Consider the following 13,159-nt stretch of genomic DNA (forward strand, 5'->3'; position numbering starts at 1 on the left):
ATTCTTTCCCATGGGCTGCGATGCTCCCTTTTAGCTTTAATAGCAAACTTCAACATCGTTTGTCTTGTGCCTCTGTTCAGAGCCTTTGTACAAATAGAAAAATAGTTATCTCGGCACAGATTCCTGGAGTATGACATCAACACATTGCCAATCTGAGAAACACCCATTTTCTTTGGTTCCGAGTCAATTTTCTGTCTACAGGGCTTCAATCTCTTTAAAGTCATTTGCCTAGGCATTTGTAACCAGCTCGTTGTAAAACATTCAGTGCTTGCTGATAATCTAAACACCTGTCCTTTTCCTTTAACCCATGCACTCACAAGTGTTGGAGAAACATTATTGTTTTGGATAAATACCCAATTTAATTGTGATAAAACCATCCTCGGAATATTTTATAAATGGTTCACATTAAAGTGCCATTATTTCTGTCAGTGCTTTCATCTTTAGTGCTGTTTTTCAGGTCAATTGCTCTCATCAGTTCAAGAGGTGACTTGGGCTGGGCATTAAATTATGTATCTTCAGCTTTTCTGAGGCTCGGTGCAGCAAAACCAATCAACTTTTTCAAAGAAGGTGATGTTTTAGATTATGCTGATTCTCCATTTCTGTCTTTCAAATTAACAATGTCAGTTTGAAATGTTCTCTGATTAATTACTGTATATGGAGAATACATAATTACCGATGAATCACCAGTACCTAATATATCTGTGTGAAGACTGTATCTGGTATTTAAGAGATGATTAGATTCTGTATTGGGGAATGTGAGCCGTTTGTGGAAGGATTAATGAGACGAACTGAAAGGGGATCTTTTAATTCATCATTTTGAGTTGGATGATCTGAACTACTATTCATCTTTCTTCAACTATCTACCATAGGTGAATCTGTCCATGGCACTATTGGTAGCAGTGACCACTGCACAGTCCTTGTGGAAACAAATCCAAATCTTCACACACGCCACCCTCTCATTCAAACTCCACTACTACAGGGTCAGATGGAATAAATCCCAAATAACTTAAACCTGGCCGGCTAAGAGGTGCTGTAAGCCATCAGCAGCTGCAGAATTGTATTCCATCACAATATGACCCTTGTACATCCCTCACTCAGCTACTAACATCAAGCCAGGGGACCCAGCCCTTGGAGGGTAGGGGAGCAGGGCAGGTACAGAATCAGTCTAAAGTAAAACAAAGGTGTTAATTCGATGAGGCTACAGCAGAAAACTACTTGCATGTTAACCAACGGTACCAATAAATTTTTGACAGAGCTGAGCAATAAATTAGATCAAAACTCCGTAGTCTTGTCATACCTCATTGTAAATAGTGGTGGATAATTAAATAATTAACTGGAGGCAGAGGCTCCATAAACATAATGTGGAGGTGCTGGTGTTGGACTGGGGTGGACAAAGTCAGAAGTCACACGACACCAGGTTATATCCCGACAGGTTTATTTCACATCACAGCACCTTCCAAACTTGTGATCTCCACATGGATGGGCAAATACAGCAGATGCATGGAATCACCAAGCAAGTGCAAGTTATCCTTCAAGACAGACACCATTCTGACTCGGAAATATATCACTGTTCCTTCACTGTCACTGGGGCAAAACACTGGAACCTCCTCCCTAACAGCATTGAAGATACTCCTACACCATGTGCACTGCAGTGATTCAAAAAGGTCCTTCTGAAGAGCAGACAGGCATGGACAATAAGTGCCAATGATGCTTCATCCCATGAATGAATAAGAAAACATCAAGCTTTGTGGTGTGAGCTAGTATTCATTCTGGAACACAGCTCTCACTGATGCGAACCACTCTGTTCTACTAAGGAAGTCACACCCTTTGTTTGTTTCTGTAATGTTTGAAATTATACTGCAGAAAGGAAGTTTCATAGATTTCAAACTATAATCACACAAACCCGGTGTTTGTGTTGAAAATCTTGGCAAGTTTCAAATCAGTCAACAAATTCTAACATCTGTTGACATATTAACATGTACATTTCTTCCCACGCATTAGTAGGATCTGAGCATTTTGTGATTTTTTTAAAAATGGGCAATGAAACAAATGGCTATTCTCACAAAATAAATGAGTAAATTCCATGCCATTGGAAGCCTGGTGTATGTAAATTATGGATGCATAAAAAAATGACAGTTTTGAATCCATTATGGATTGCAAACATGTCCGTGGGCATTGATGATCAGCTGGCTCATTGAATCAGCTGGCTAAATGATTGAATTCAATGAATTGGAGATCAGGCCAGCATCGTGTTGGGATTGCAACCTTTTGTGTTTAAATTTCCTCTTTCTACTTACTCAGGCAGCAACTGATTGTCTTATGAGATTCCATGGCCTTACTGCAGCTATTGTGTTAATGATTTTAACAACTTTAACAATATTAAAATTGAGATGAGGGTCTCATCCTTTCAATGAAAGAATGAGAGACCACAAATTCTCTAGAGTTTATGCTTCCTGTAGTTCATAGCATCTAAAACATGGTGTCACAGCCTTAACAATAGTTAGGACTGAGACGAGGAGAAATTTGCTCAATCAGTAGTTTGTGAATCTCTATTAGAGAAGGTTGAAGATGCTTCATTTTTGAATACGTGTAAAATCGGAACACCCAGATTTTTAATCTCCAGGAATCAAGGGGTATGGGGAGTAGGCCTGAAAGTGATTTGAAGCCTAAGGTCAGCCATGATTGTATTGGATGGCAGCCACAAGAGCGACCAGCCAAATGGCCTCCTGCTTCTGTTTCTTGTGTTCTTGATTGGAGCATGGATTTTGTCATTTGAGAAGTTTTTGATTTCTTTTATTTGTCTTTTTACATACGCATTTTTAATTGTTTTTCACATATCTTTTCCAGAAATAGAATTAATGGCTCTTGTCTAGACGTATAGTCACAGAGTGACTAAGATCTGTTGATGTTTCTGGGTTGAGGAGCGAGGGTCTGAAATCTGTCAAGTTAGCTGGTGAATGTTATAATGGGGACAGGAAAGGTTTAGGATGAGTGATCAGATATGATCAGCTTCATTATCATCCTAGCTTTTTGAAAACACATGTCGTGCTCAGTATTCACTTATCTGCCCTAATATGGACGCAGTAAGAATAACTGCTGTCAGCTGATTAGGCTACACCCATGGATACAGTTTCAGGGTAAGGGGGCAGGCAATTTGGACTGAGACAAGGAAGAATTTCTTCATTCAGAGTATTGAACATTTGGATGTCTCTGCTTCACGTATGTCCAAAATAGAGATTGATTTATTTAGATATAAATCAATGTTATAGGCGTAGTATAGGAATATGGCATTAAGGTAGATGAGCAGTTAGGATCTAAAATGGCAGAGGAGCTAAGTCATAGAATCCCTGCAGTGTTGAAGCATACCATACAGCTCATACTGACCCTCCGAAGAACATCACATCCAGATCCTCCATCACTGCGCTCTAACCCTGCATTTCCCATGGTTAACCCACCTAGCGCACATATCCCTGGTCAGGCTGGACAAGCCACCTGGCCTGCTCACCTTTGGACTGTGTGGGGGGGGGGAGAACCGGAGCACCTGGAGTAAATCCACACAGACACAGGGAGAATGTGCAAACTCCGCACAGACAGTCGCCCAGTGACGGAATCGAACTTGGGTCCCTACTGCTGTGAGGCAGCAGTGCTAACCACTGAGCTTCCCTATTCTATAACGAAAACAACAATGATAATAGGGTTGTTTTGACAAATGTATGTTCTCTAGGGAAGCCTTGCCATTTGAGAGTGTAAATTGAGAAATCAGGGGCATGCAAATGATTTACCGTCCTGTTCAATTGCTGTTGGAAGACTGGATTTATTCCATTCACAAGAAAGCTAACTGAAAGTATTCGAACCAGCACTGTTCTGAGTCACCTATAATGAGACAAAGGAGAAAATATAACTCCACACAGTTGCCTGAGAGGGGATTCAAAGCCCAGATCCCTGGCATTCTGAGACGGCAGCGCTAACCACTGTGCTAGCCAAAGGCCAACTCCTGCTCCACTCTCCCCAAATAATGCATATTACTCACAATTAAACATTGTATTGTTGTCTCCTGTCTTTTAACACATGTTCTAATACATTACTCCATATAGGTTTCCAACATTTCCCTGTACAGAAATATGCTGAGATGCACTAAAGCTGAGAATATTCAGATTCTGTTGTGCAACCTCCACTATGGTTCATAAAAATTAGGAATTAATAACAATTTATTTATTGTTATTTTAGGAAGTTTTGCTATGCTAGGATTCAAGAGTCGGCTGAAACCAGCATGGATAAAAATTCGGAGTCAAAGCGCTGGACAGCTGGCTGCCTCCCTGCAGCATTATGTACCTTTGAAACTGAGTGAATATGGCTGTTCTGGCAAACCAAAGGAGAACCGGAGGGATTTAAAGTTGTTCCATGACTTGATGTCTTCAAACTAGATTACAACTGCAAGGCGGAGAAAGAATCTGTTAAATTGTTGCCACTTTAACTTCTGTATCATTGCTATAAATAAATATATTATGTACAGGACCAGTGAGTATTTGTCATATTTTTATGGTAAATGAACTCGATTTCATGGTATGCTGGAAAGTAGAGGTAGATATGCATTATTTTTGGTGTTTTGTCTTATTCCTTGCCTCTGCAGATAGAAGACAATTAAATAACATCTATAAAGTGATCTAATTAAAACAGCACAATTTAACATGCACTACTATATCAAAGTGTGTTTAAATGCCTGATAATCTTCGAAGGGAAAAGTGTCTGTGGTATTCAAAATATAAAACGGATTGTTCGGCTTTGTACATTTCTTATCCAGAGTGTGTTGGAATAGATCTAATCTTGTTTGCGAGAATATTTGAAATGAAGAAAAATTGAATGGTTATATACTTCAAGACTTCTAAGTGGTGCTGAAACAGTACCAGAGTCCTCCAAAGATTTATAATTTTGAAATCATGCCGTTATTCATGGCTTCTGTTCTGTAATAAATGAGGTACATGCATAGCTGCTTTATTGTATCAACCTTATTAGGTTTGATTTAACCATGGTCTCTACAGACCATACTCTCCTATTTCTTAAAATAGAGACACTTAAAAACTAGTTGGTTTTAAAAAGCGCCAATAAATTATAATCATGACATATAAAGATTGGGTGTAGTTTGCAGTATTGCAGGACCAACATAACCCTCATGTATGTAACATTGTACGAAGTACTATCATTAACTTCTTGGGTAGGGAAATTTAATTTGAAGGTTTCCAAACACTTTCTCTGTTGCAGTCCTCAGTTTACTAAAGCTGGATTTTAGAAAGTTAAAGCTTAAGGAGGTGGGTGAAATACAGAATACCTCTTTATTGCAACAGGACATTAAAACAAATCAGCTCAGGCCATAAATCAACTTGTGTTGACTTAAACTTGCAACTTGTCTCAATGTAAACCCACTACACACAGTTTAATTATATAGGAGAAGCTTTGTTAATTTATGTGCAAACTGGACAAAGGCTCGCTCAGCATTTAGTATAGCTTTTGATTGGCTGTGTAATTTAATGATTCATTTTTCAACTAACACTTCATGGCATCCTTGATAGCAAATGTTTAGCGAACACTGTTGCGATTTAGACATCGTAGGTACTTACATTCATTAAGGCAATGCAAGAATATGTTTCCCACACTCTTGTTATGACTCCCTCAGTACCTATGTTATATTTATTTTTGATTTTGGTGCTTTTTTAACCTGTGACAATGCATTAATTTGTTGACATTGAATGACCTTTGGTTTTGATTAGACTCAGTGCCGATGTTCCAAACCTCATTTGCCAATCGTAAGGATTAGAACAGAGGGCATTGTGCCTGGGATGTTCCAATAACCAAGGCCAAAGGGTGAGCTCTCAGCTGGAAGGCCATGCGAAAATACAACCGCTCCATACTGTGGATGCTTTATCATCCAAAAAACTGCTGAAAAGTTGGACTTTAAAACTCTCTTATAGACTATCCAAAAGCAGTTTTTCCATATTAATTTTAAGAAGAGGTTTGAGCATAATCTGTTTCAGAGTGTAAACACAAATGCACCATGTGACAGTGATTTGATCAAGTAGATAAAGAGGCAGGGGCACAAAGGTTTCCTTTACTCACCGAAATGTTTCTTCAGGGCCACTGCAGGGTGATGCTTAACACATTCAAATATGGCAACGTTGTGTCAGAGGCATTCATTTTTGGCACATTGTAAAATTGGTCATTTGTACTCGCGTTTAACGTAAATCATGCAAATGTGAAATAGTTTGTTCTCTGGAAACCCAATTAAGAGAAAGCGTTGAGTAAGTAGGACCAACCTTATAGCTCACTTGAATCAGTGCAGCTGAAGTGTGTTCTTTCAGTCTGTCAAGAATCAAATGGAAATCCGTTAATGCAATTTCACAGGTCAGAATCCTTCATATTTTCTCTGAGTTAGCTCTTAGGTTTTTTTTTTATACAGCAAAGTCAAGTTTAAATTTTGACGGTGTTCCTGAAAGATCAGGAGAACTGTTTTACTGCGTGAAATTATCTGTTGCAATGTGTATCATTCCGGTGGTGTTTTGAATGGTTTTATAATGTATATTATGCTGAATATTCTGCATAAGGATTCGATTTCTAAGCAAAACGGTTGATGTTTACTTGTCTTCTATACAAAAAACAATTATTGTTCAAGGATTAAAACATTCCTTAAAGTAAACAATCTGTCCCCAACATTGGCGCCTCATTTCCCAAAACCACAACTTTAGAATTCTCATCCTTGTGTTTGTGTCCCTTCATGGCTTTGCACTTTTTCTATTTACCACTTCTAGCCTAACACGTCCCAAACTGTCCCTTCCTCTGATTATGGCCTGTTGTGCAATCTCACTTTGCCACACAATGGTAACTATGTCTTCAGCTGTCGAGGCCACGTACCCTTTATTTCCCTAAACCTCACCACTTCTTCCTCTCCTTCTAAGATTATTTGCCTCTTTGGCTTAGTGTCCAATTTTATGAATTGTATCTTTGTGATGTACGTTGAGATAACTTGCAGCATTTAAGGCATTGGCAGAGATTCCCTGCTTAGTGTGGTGGCATCAATTTGGGCAAAAATTGCACATAATACTGTATCCTTTGGCATGCCAAATGCAAAGCCTGCCATAAACTAATGAAGAGATAAGTTGTAGAGCTGGATGACACAGCAGGCCAAGCAGTATCAGAGGAGCATGAAGACTGACGTTTCGGGCCTAGACCCTTTCTGAGGAAAGGTCTAGGCCTGAAATATCAGCTTTCCTGCTCCTCTGCTGCTTGGCCGGCTGTGTTCATCCAGCTCTACACCTTGTTATTTCAGATTCTCCAGCATCTGCAGTTCCTACTATCTCTGACACAAACAAATGAAATTGTGCAGCATTTCAGCATTTTTTTTTTGTAAATGCCTTGACCTAAAGCATATTCTCTCCAATGTCTTTAAGTGCGCTTACTTAGAAACATTTCACTCAGGTGGCTGAAGTTGGGATTCTTGCAGAAAATAAGCATTTCAATCAGGATCCCGTGCACCAACCTGAGCAACCATATTTTAAATAGCTGAATGCCACTTTAAAAACTAGACAGAGTAGTTACAATGGGTCTTGGTTTACAGATTCTTCATGATTTTATCAAATATAGATATTCTACGATTCTATATGCGCTGCCTGGGAGGGTTATAGAGACAAGTTCCCTGATATCCTTTTTAAAAATATCTGGATGAACACTTGGCATGTCATAACATTTAGGGCTACGGGCCAAGAGCCGATAAATGGGCTTAGATTGAAGGTCTGCTGTTTCTCATGTCGTGGCAGACTCGATGGGCCATAGGCTCTCTTCCAAATGTATGGTTCTGTAATCAAGAGCTTTTTAAAAGAATCTAGTAGTATTTTTGGGTCTTTAAAAAATCTTTATTTTAAAGCCATTTCAAAAACCTGTAAATGGGTAGAATTGGTGGAAATACATAATTTAACAGAGAATGTGGCCAGCTATATGTTTGGAGCTCCCTTTCAGTGCAATATGTTTAAACAAGTGCAAATGTCCATGGAGATTTGCATTGCAGCAAATCCAGTCTTCCTTTAAATATCTGTGAACTTTTGTTCTGGTAAAGCCAATTTTTTATCCAAGTTTCACCCAGAAAAGAACAGCCGACCAAAGTTTGAAATCACGATCAATGCCAATGTAGCCATGTACAATCTCATACTTTCCACAGGCTCTTCCTAAGGATCCTGCAGAATTGCTATCTGCCTCTGCCTTAAGAATATTCAAAGACTCTGCTTCAAGCTTCTCATCAGGAAGAGAGTTCCAAGCACTTATGAACTTTTTGCAGAAGCAATTTCTCCCAATCTCTGTCTGAAATGAGCAATCTCTTCTTTTGAAATAAGCTTTATACCATCTGAAGAGTAAACATACACTCCACATACACCCTGTCAAAATCACTCAGGATCTTGTATATTTCAGTTCTTAGTTCAGTCTTTTCTAAACTTCAATGGATACAAGTCTAGAATGTCCAACATTTTCTTTGTAAGACAAGACAAACCATCCATTTCAGGTATTGTCTGGTAAATCTTTCCAGAGCTGCTCCCAATGCATTTACATCCTTCCATAATTAACGAGACAAAAACACTATATGATATTCCAGATGGCAGACTTCCTTTAAAGTGACAATTCTTGTAGATCACATGTGGTGAAGTACAAAGATTAAATATGGTTTTTAATTCCTTGTTACCATGAGTCTGTGTGTACCTTAATTTGCTAATACCGATAAATCTTGACATTTTGATGATGAGCAACTGAGTTAAAAGCCGCCTTTCCGAAATCAACAGGTACAAAAACAAAGATATAGCAACTAGAACTCAGAAACCTGGACTGAGAGTTGAGATCCACTCATCCTGTATGATCTACTGGCCTGTATTTTAAGGAACTGTGCCTTGTATTGATTGCTTGTTTATGTTGATAGATTCTTGACTGAAGGGAGTCAAAGAGGGTTGACTTGAAAGTAGACCACAGTCATATCAGCTTTAATCTTAACAAATGGCAATGCAGACTTGAGGGGCTCCTTGCTCCTAAGTTGTGTGTTCATTTGTCTGCCTTACATTACCGAAGGGAAACTGTCCCTTTACTTCCAGCATTACCAGTAAGTCCCTAATCCTCTTGGCTTTGCCTATTTTATTTCTGAGAGCATGAGTTTCTGTTTGAACCAGGTGAATCTGATCACCACCCCAACCCTGTGATCACCAGCATCCTTGTCAGTCCCCTGGTTAAAATGGCCCTTTTTTATTCAGAAGATTTGGTGCCTTTTACATATCAATCTCACTACCATACAATAGCTCAGTCTTCCACTAATTCTTTCAGACTAATTTACTCCCATTTCTGTCTTGATTTTGGTCCTTGCAATGTGTTTGTAGCATCCCACCTGCAATAGAAAGATTGCAGTATGACGATTCCGGTCAGTCGGTCTATCTGTCTTACGAATGACTTGACATATGAATTATTTGAGTGATTAAAATCTCAGTTAATTTGATGTAATTGGAAAGGAAGAATGGCCTAATTTGAGGATCTGCAATAATGACAATCCTTTTCTTAACTTCACTGACAGTCCTGTAAAATCTGTTCTTTAAGGAGTCTGTGGAGGATAAACATAAATAAGGTCACGAGCTGAAAGCCTCCTCAATGCAATTGGTGTTTATCCACACAATGGGTCTTTTGGCTTTTGCCATGTTGATATCTCAAGTTCACTGTAATGTCCCTAACACTGCATTGACCTATGACTGGAGAGGGACCTGAAGGTCCCTCATGTGAGACTTGACATTAAAATTTTTTTGAGTGAGAGTTGAAGATGTCATGTTATGCTTGTACTGTTATTCACAATTTGTATTGCTGCTGCCTGCACTTCCTAGGGGTTGGGCCTAAGAATCGCTTATAATGAATGCTTCAAAATTTTAAACATTTTCTTAAACATCCATATCAATCCATTCTTGTTAGAATTCCAAATATAACACCTCAATGAAATGTAACATGAACAGGCTATTAAAAATCACATTTCTCATTTGGTAACAAATTATTTTTAATTGTTTTTATCCAGATGTACGGGAGCGAATGATCAGCCAGTAACAGATACATCTAGTGACTGGAATTTTCACAATACCTGGAGCCAGGTGAAGCACAAAGATGATGATGTTGTCACATCTACTCTACAATGTTGGGTGCCTCCTCATCCTAAACCTCCCTGCATTATTTGCAGGTATGTGAAGAATCAGAAATGTTGGTATAAGTGGTGTTGCTTAATTTTTGGCCTATGTAAATCGTACAAATTTGATTCGAAACTCCCCTTCCCAGCATGTAAGTCTTGGCTGTTGCAACAGTGTGGTACTGAAAGAATTCTACGTGGTCAGGTGAGCCACGGTGTATATTCAAATTACCAGAACACCATTCAAAGAAAAGCAGTCAGACTTCCAAATGTTCTGACCAATGTTTACCTCCCAGCCAACACCAGCATAAATAAATTACTTGGTCATTTATCATACTGTCGTATGTGAGGCCTTGCTGTGTTTAAATTGACTGCTCCATTTCCCTACATGTAATTGACTATACTTCAAAAAATGTTCCATTGGCTGTGAAGTATTTTGTGATAGGCTGAGGTTATGAAAACTACATAAACATCAATTCTTTCTTTCTGAACCTGATATTGCTGCAGTTTGAGTAATTATTCTCTCTTGTTTTGAAAGGAATTAGATTTATATATAGAAAGGAGCAATTTTTAAGGAAAGGGCAATGTAGGGAGATTAATTGGATCACTCCTGCGAAGAGGGAGCACGAATGACCGTAAATCACAAAGTGAAAGGGAGGGATGAACTAAAAAAAGTTTACAAACACCAGACAAATGGGACTGAGCAAACTTTTGGAGCTGTGGTCCTTCAAGTTTCTAAGTCATAGAATCATACAGCACGGAAACAGACCCTTCAGTCCAACCAGTCCATGCCAAACAGAATCCCAAACTAAACTAGTCCCACCTGCCTGTTCCGCTCCATATCCCTCAACATTTCCTATTCATGTACATTTCCACGTGCCTTTTAAGCATTGTAATTGACCACACAACCATCACTTCCTCGGGAAGTTCATTCCATTCACAAACCACCCTCTGTGTGTAAAAACTTGCCCCTCATGTCCTTTTAAAATCTCTCTGCTCTCACCTTAAAAATGTGCCCCTATTCTTGAAAGCACCCATCCTAGGGAAAAGACAACTAGTATTAACTCTATCGATAGAAATTTCTACAAGGTCACCTCTCAACCTTCTACGCTCCAATGAAAAATGTCCCAGCCTGCCCAGCATTTCTTTATAACTCAAATCTTCTATACGCGGCAACATCCTGGAAAATCTCTTCTAAACCCTCTTCAGCTTAATAATATCCTTCGTATAACTGGGCAACCAGAACTGGACACAGTATTCTAAAAGAAGTCTTATCAATGTTCTCTACAACCTCAACATTATGTCCCAACTCCTTTACTCAAAGGAGAAGGCGAGAAAATCCTTTTGGATTTCATCTTAAAATGGTAAAAGAACTGGCTCATGAGACTGTTGATGTGTTGATTTTAAATTTTCACAATTCTGATGATGCAGAAGGGCTGGTAAAACAGCAAATGTGACTCCTGTGTTTAAAAAAGAATTAGTGCCGATAGTAAGAAACTGCAGATTAGTTAGCTGAACATCTGTCGTAGGAAAATGTAGAAACTAGGAGTGGGATTAGGCCACTTGGCCCTTTGAACTCTGCTGCACTGTTCAATATGATCATGGCTGATCCTCTCTTTTAATGCCTCATTCCTGCTTTCTCTCCATATTCTTTGATGCCTTTGTCTAAAAATTAATCAAGCACTTTCTTGAATATACCAGCTTCTGTGATAATGAATTCAACGGCTTGATCAACCTCTGCGTGAAGAACTGTTTCCTCATCTCAGTCCTAAATGACCGATTCTGTGCTCTGAGACTGTGGCCCCTGGTTCAGGACTTCCTAACATGGGGAAATATCCTCCTTGCACATAGTGTGTCAATCAGATGCCCTCTCTATCTTCTGAACTCTGGATACACTTATTTTTTGGATTTTAACTGGTTGAGGTTAAAATGTTTCCCGTCTATCCTGCTGACAATGTCCACACCGCTGGGAAGCTTGTTCTGGACCAATTCCAAATCAAATTCTGGCCCATTCCTCTGTTAAGATCAATGGAAAAATCCTCCCAAAGGTGGAACATTTCCCCAACTTAGGAAGCTACCTGTCATCTAAGGCTGACATTGAGCAGAGATATTCAACATTGTATCCAATCTGCAAGCATCACGTTCAGACATAAAAGGATAATAGTCTTAAATCTTTGTGCTGATACCAAGGTCCTTACATGTAAGGCAGTTATCCTTTCAAATCTTCATATGACTTCAATGTTTGTACTATATGTAGATGCCAATTCAGAACCATTGCGATGTAATGTTGTTTGAGAAGGAATTTCCACATCAGCTGGGAGGACATACGTACTAATATCAGTATCCTTGAAGCAAATAATAGTACCACACCAAAGCCATGATCATCAAAAACCAACTCCTCTGGTCTAGCTCTGTGTTTAGGATACTTGGGTTTCAACTACTGGAGCAAATCATCTTCAACCAACTCAAGGAAGGTATTCGAATGAAAAGACGACAAGGGAGGGGTTTCAAAGACTCCATGGAGGCTTCCCACAAGAAATGCAACATAACCGTTAATGCACGGGAGACCCTCATTCAGAAGAAATCAATTTGGAATAAACTCTTGTGTGAAGGGACACGATTCTTTGCAACCACCTGACAGCAAGATGAAGTATGGAAAAGGAACTGGAGAAAGGAATGCCAATGATCTAAAGAACTGAGACCAACTCCACCTCCTGCAAACATGGCTCTAGGATTGGGGTCTTCAGCCACATAAGGAGCCTCAGAGCCCGTCACCAGCGACATGGGATTTTCTTGGTGGACAATCAGACTCATTAGTGAGCGCCAACAATCTCGAGTGAATACCTGCCCAGTGAAAGCAATCTTTCCCCACAGGACAGTTCTGCCATCCTGTGTATCAGCCTCCACTGCACTCCTTCTGTGGCAAGTATATCCTGCCTTAGGTAGGGAGACCGAAACTGCACACACTATTCCAGCTAT

The 13,159-nt window shown here is 39.4% G+C and overlaps 2 protein-coding genes across 5 annotated transcripts in view; both read left to right on the plus strand.

Annotated features, from left to right (window-relative positions):
* Nucleotides 1-4,515, plus strand: part of LOC125467188 (cell surface hyaluronidase-like) — a 134,008-nt gene extending 129,493 nt beyond the window's left edge. For both annotated transcript variants that reach the window (XM_048562674.2, XM_048562673.2), the window contains exons 24-25: nt 458-567; nt 4,228-4,515. In XM_048562674.2, coding sequence (XP_048418631.2) covers nt 458-567; nt 4,228-4,424 — 307 coding nt within the window. In that variant the 3' untranslated portion in view covers nt 4,425-4,515. The remainder of the gene's footprint in view (nt 1-457; nt 568-4,227) is intronic.
* The window catches only part of cemip (cell migration inducing hyaluronidase 1), a 227,616-nt gene that overhangs the window by 93,886 nt on the left and 120,571 nt on the right, over nt 1-13,159 (plus strand). For 2 of the 3 annotated variants that reach the window (XM_059639312.1, XM_059639311.1), the window contains exon 2: nt 10,076-10,234. In XM_059639312.1, the coding sequence (XP_059495295.1) occupies nt 10,162-10,234 (73 nt within the window). In that variant the 5' untranslated portion in view covers nt 10,076-10,161. Of the gene's footprint in view, nt 1-6,299; nt 6,397-10,075; nt 10,235-13,159 lie in introns of those variants that run through there. The other variant, XM_059639313.1, reaches the window with a different exon arrangement.

Source organism: Stegostoma tigrinum, chromosome 33, assembly GCF_030684315.1.
Source record: "Stegostoma tigrinum isolate sSteTig4 chromosome 33, sSteTig4.hap1, whole genome shotgun sequence".
Lineage (NCBI taxonomy): Eukaryota > Metazoa > Chordata > Chondrichthyes > Orectolobiformes > Stegostomatidae > Stegostoma > Stegostoma tigrinum.